General features: G+C 35.2%; 1 protein-coding gene across 1 annotated transcript in view; it reads right to left on the bottom strand.

Moving 5' to 3' along the window:
- CASC5 (cancer susceptibility candidate 5) overlaps positions 1-5,667 on the bottom strand; it is a 52,696-nt gene that overhangs the window by 2,391 nt on the left and 44,638 nt on the right. Inside the window, exons 21-26 of the mRNA XM_008570234.1 lie at positions 4,431-4,532; positions 3,908-4,008; positions 2,067-2,135; positions 1,289-1,398; positions 974-1,092; positions 191-313 (exon numbers count right to left, since the gene is read on the bottom strand). Of these exons, the coding sequence (XP_008568456.1) occupies positions 191-313; positions 974-1,092; positions 1,289-1,398; positions 2,067-2,135; positions 3,908-4,008; positions 4,431-4,532 (624 nt within the window). The remainder of the gene's footprint in view (positions 1-190; positions 314-973; positions 1,093-1,288; positions 1,399-2,066; positions 2,136-3,907; positions 4,009-4,430; positions 4,533-5,667) is intronic.

Below are 5,667 nucleotides of genomic sequence, written 5' to 3'. Positions count from 1 at the left end.
GAAAAAAAAAAAAAAAAAAAAAAAAAAAAAAAAAAAAAAAGAACAAATTCTTCAAAGTGAAGTCAGACAGAAGTGACATTTGGTTCTCACTATGGTCCATCAATTTGCTGACCACTTTGAGGACTCTTTCAAGTGAAATAACAAAGGTAAAAAGTAGTTGAGAGTCTAATCCTGTTGGCTCTTTACTCACCCGATGTTCCCAAGGTGATTTTGAATGGTGAAAAGTAACGGGACAGAAGGATAATGGGCCGAGAGAGACAAAATTATCTCAAACTTTGCAAATGCTGCAGTGCTGGAGAATAAAAGCCTCAATCTGTAAAAGACAAGATCCACAATTGAAAATACAGAACAAAAACAGACTGAAACAAATACATTTTCCTTTTACAGTGGCATGTGAAACTTGGGTATAAATTATTTCTTGACCTTATCAGACGGAGGGTAAAACATCTGGAACAAAGTGTTATAATGGTTGTTTTTTCGTTGTTAGTCATGAAACACATTAATAAAGTAAATTATTTAAATAAGTTTTTGACTACTTACTTATTATTATGGGTTGAATTGTATCCCCCGAAAATTCATATGCTGAAGTCCTAACCCCCGAATACCTCAGAATGTGACCTTATTGGAAATCAGTTCACTACAGATGCACTTACTTAAGATGAGATCCTATTGGAATAGGGTGGGCCCCTAATCCAGTATGACTAGTGTTCTTATAAAAAGGCGGAAAGATGAAGGCAGAGATTAGGGTTATGCATTTACAAGCCAAGGAATGCCAAGGATTGCCAGTAAACCACCAGATATTAGGAGAAAGGCATGGAATAGATTACCTCTCACAGCCCTCAGAAGGAACCAACCCTGCTGACAACTTAATCTTAGACTTCTAGACTCCAGAACTGTGAGAGAATTTCTGTTGTTTAAGCCACTCAATTTGTAGTACTTTGTTACAGCAGCCCTAGGGAGCAAATACACTTACTCAGTATTATTCACATCTATGTTCATTAGGTTATAATTTGGTCCCCATCTTTTTAAAAATTCAATCTCCTCTCCAAGGAGTCTGCAATGGTTCACTACCAGTGAGAGTTCTTGAAGCATCTAGGAAAAACAAAAAAAAATTGAAATTATGAAAACATTTCAATGTTTAGTGGCACTTTTATAAAGAATTCAAAAAAGTTAAACAATTGAATATATTTACCAGTTCAGGATCCACTATTATACATGTAAAATTTCAGTTCTGCTTTTTGGGATAGATAATGCAAATTTTCCTTTAAATATTTCAATCAGATTTTACCTTGGGTACCTGGTGCTGTGCTGTACATTTCTTCTTCCAGGATTCGTGTTCCTCAATGTATTTGAAAATAAGCTTATGAACTAAAAGGGAGGAAGGAGGAGCTTTATCCTCTGGGGAAGGGAAAAAAAAAAGATCAAAAGTAGGGTATTACTTATTATTCATATATTTTATATAAGCTAAAAATACTGTATTATATATGCTAGAAATGCCCTCAAACTACTAAGTGCGTAAGTATCCTCTCCATTTTTATTTTCAAACATGGTTATAACATAAATGGTAAACACAGGCATTCCTACAAAAGTGTAAGCCTTTATCACATTACAGAATAGTACTTGGTTAAGAGCATGGGTTTAAATATAATATAAACCTGAGTTTAAATCCTGGCTTTGTTTACTACCTAAGTGATCCTAAGCACAATAAATTTTTTTGATCTGTAGTTTCCTAATTTGTAAAACGAGGAATAATGCCTATCTCATAGTGTTAATGTAAGTAATATACATGCCTTATACAGAGTAACTACTTATAATGGTAGTCTTTAAATTATGGAAATAGCTATTATTAATCATTGTTCAAGACCTAGTAATAATAAAAAAATTTTTTTCTTTTAAACCAACCCAATATTTGAAACATCCTCCAAGCAGTTTTATGTCTAATACACATTTCTAAGGAAAAATTATTATTATTTATATTTAATTTAGTATGTGAAATAGTCTCAAGGAGCAATTTATACCTATAAATTATCAACAAATTTTTAGAAACTTAAATGTTTTTAACTTACCATCTAACAGAGATTGAAAATTCAGGTCAATAATCTTCCTATAAGTTTTGTCCAGGAAAGGGAGACCAACTAGGAAAAACCAGAATAAGGACAGTATTTCTTTTTACTAACTGATTTTAAGCCACATAAAACTTAGTACTTTAGAATCCTATTCCTTCTGGGTAGCATGGTTTTTTCATAGGCAGTTGAAGGTTTATCCTTGCATCATATTATTCTTTGTATGTGATAAAGACTCCCCTACTCAACTACATTGCTTGGTAGGCCTTTGAAGGACATTTAAAGTGTAGTACACAGCCACATTTGTAAAGGCCTCCTCCTTTAAACCCTAATTTCTGTGCAAAGATAATTTTATTATCAGGAATCATATAAGAAAATATCTATGACCACCACACACCTATTATCCTTCTACCAATATAGTCATGTGATGCATAACAATGTTCCAGTCAATGATGGACTGAGGTAGGAGGGAATATGACTGAGCATAAAAGACCATGGTCATTTAAGGAAATGAAAGAAATCTATTATGGCCAATGTGAGAGAATAGGAAGGAAGGTAGTATGAGGCAGGAGAAGGAGGAAAAATTCAACTCATGTAAGGCTTTACAGGCTATATCAAGTATTTTGATCATTACCTTAAGAGTAACAGGTGCATTATCAGATTTTCAACAACCACTATACAGGGAGGAGAATGAATTGGAGAGGTAAAGGAAAAGATTTAGAAAGACTACTTTGAATGTTTTTGTAGTCATCTAAGTTAGAGATGACTATTAACAGGAGAGATGGAGGCTGACTTGTTGGTTCAGTTCGTTAATTCTTTTTTTTTTTTTTTTTTTTAAAAAGATGACCAGTAAGGGGATCTTAACCCTTGACTTGGTGTTGTCAACACCACGCTCACCCAGTGAGCTAACCGACCATCCCTATATGGGATCCAAACCCATGGCCTTGGTGTTATCAGCACCACACTCTCCCGAGTGAGCCACGGGCCGGCCCAGAGCCTGGTTTTATAACACCAAGGTCAAAGGGTTTGGATCCCTGTACCAGCCAGCCACCAAACAAAAACAAAAACAAAAATCCAGGAAAGATGGAGAAAAGTGGATGAATATTAAGAAATTAAAATCAGTACATCTTTTGATGATTTGAATATGTATAGTAAGGAAGAAGCAAGTATATAGTGATTCCTAAATTTTAATTTTGGACCTGGATGGAATGTGACATTATTCATTGAGAAAATAAACTTTTAAGGAGAATCAGGTTTAGAGGCTGGGAGATTGTGAAGATCCTAAGTTCCAATATGGCCATGTTTGCCTATGGTTGGCCATGTTGAAGCTGACTGCATAAAGAGAAAAGACCTAAAGATATTGACAATTAGGAGGCTCAAACAAAACAGCTGGGACTCTGTCTACTTACCATATAGTGATTTCTAACTACTTTGATAAGCCCACCTATACATACAGAACTTCTTCCAGTTAACTTTTTAGGGCCTGACTCTTAGGTACAAAAAAACCAGTCAAGAATCACCAGCCATTAGAATAAATTCTACTTCACAAAGACAAGAGATAGAAAAAGGGAACTCAGAATATATAGACATGAGTAACATGTTTATCCATTATTTGGGTAGGCAAAATTTTTATCATCTAATGTAATTCAGCAAAGGGCAACTTTCACTAGCTGCATTTTTATTTTATTCTTTAATATTGCTAAGGTGATTGACTCTTCTAAGATTTTCAGCAGTGCTTTCTTTCATTATGTCAATTATCATTGCAGTAAAATGAAGATTTGAATCTTTAGTAAGTTTAGCCATTCACTTTTCTGTAGAGAAATTATCTTATTTTTGCTACTCACCTATTGGCTCTCCAAAGGTGATGGTGAGTTCTATTGTGTTATAAACAAAGGTGAATACAGCTTGATCATCACTCCACTCAGTGACATCCCACTCAGATAAGCTGAAGAGAGATAATACAAAAAAAACATTTTTTTTTTTGAGATAAAGAAAGAGAATTTCTGATACCACCTACACAGTACCAACAGCAGCTGCTGGTGTTTTTCCACTGGATTAAGAGACAATATTTCAGTTCAAATACTGTGAATGTACGATCTTATGCTTTTGAAAGGAATAAGAACTCAATCTTGAGTTGTATATCAAAGAAAACCCAAGTCTATCAATGAAAAGTGTTAATATAATTTCACAGCTCTCCCACACTGTATTTTCAGCTTAGTATTGAGTACACTGACTCTTTTTGAGGCTGCACAGTATTATAAGTTAAAAACAGTGACATATTCAAAACATATAGACTGCTCCAGAAGGTTCAAACAACCATGAAGACACAGGGTAAAATACAAACTAACAACACCTGCTTTTTCTTACCTCAACTGATCCAGTAGCTCTTCAGTTCTTTTTGTTTGTTTTTGCATAAAGTCTATTTCAGCAAGGGTCTGTTCTTTCTGTACCTCCAGTTCTAAGAGATTTCTGCAAAAAAAACCAGGTATTCACAGAGAGATAAGACCTTCATTACACAATGCAGACTCTATTAACATAAAACTTTCACACGAGAAATCACATGCTAGATGGCTCCCTACTGAAGTAATAATACAGGTGAATGGCATCCATTTCTGCATTTTTAGGGTTTTTTTTTTTGATAAACATTAATCTGGAAGTGGGTCTACTTAGGAAATGGTTCTACTTGTCTCTCAAATTAGGATCCATGAAAGGATCCGTGGGGTTCACATGTTCTTTAAGATAGTTATTAAGGGCCAGCCCATGGCTCACTCGGGAGAGTGTGGTGCTGATAACAACCAGGCCATGGGTTCAGATCCCATATAGGGGTGGCCGGTTAGCTGACTTGGGAGAGCGTGGTGCTGACAACCCGAAGTCAAGGTTTAAGATCCCCTTACTGGTCATCTTAAAAAAAAAAAAAGGATAGTTATTAAATATTACTTTTTCATTTTTGATGATAAAAATATAAGCATAATATATATCACAAGGATGCCCACCTTAAAATTAAGACTTGCCACAACTTTGTTGCATACATTTGGTTTTGTTTAGTTTGTTAGAGCTAAACAGAACTTATGCTTTGTTAGTCATTTTGATAGCATCAATTTAATTTCAGCCAAACATTATCAACTGTCAAAATCATGTTGTCAATTGGAATTTTATTGGTTTTGTCTCTATTTTTACTTACTTTTAGTCTTATAGTTGAATAAGATTCATAAGCCTAAGAAATATATACCTCATTTTATACTTATTTAAGTACAAGATAAAAACAGTATAATGCTAGGTTTTATTTTATTTTTTGGTGGCTGGCCAGTACAGGAATCTGAACCCTTGACCTTAATGCTAGGTTTATTTTCTTTAAAAGGACCCTGATAGTATTTAAGCTTGAGAAATACCGCCTTGGATTAATGTGCTGTAAACAATAAATGCTTTTTTTTTTTTTCCTTTTTGTCTTTTTTTTCGTGACCGGCAACGGATCGCAATCCTCAGTGTCGCGCCCGTACCGGACCGAGACCGGCAACGGGATCGTAACCCTTGGTGTTGCTCCCACGCCTCACTCAGCCAGTGAGCGGCTGGTCTGTATGTGGGATCCGAACCCTCGGCGGGAGCG

This window comes from Galeopterus variegatus, unplaced genomic scaffold (assembly GCF_000696425.1).
Source record: "Galeopterus variegatus unplaced genomic scaffold, G_variegatus-3.0.2 Scaffold583, whole genome shotgun sequence".
Taxonomy (NCBI): domain Eukaryota; kingdom Metazoa; phylum Chordata; class Mammalia; order Dermoptera; family Cynocephalidae; genus Galeopterus; species Galeopterus variegatus.
The sequence above is the reverse complement of the archived record's forward strand: the minus strand, read 5'-3'. Positions and strand labels throughout refer to the sequence as shown.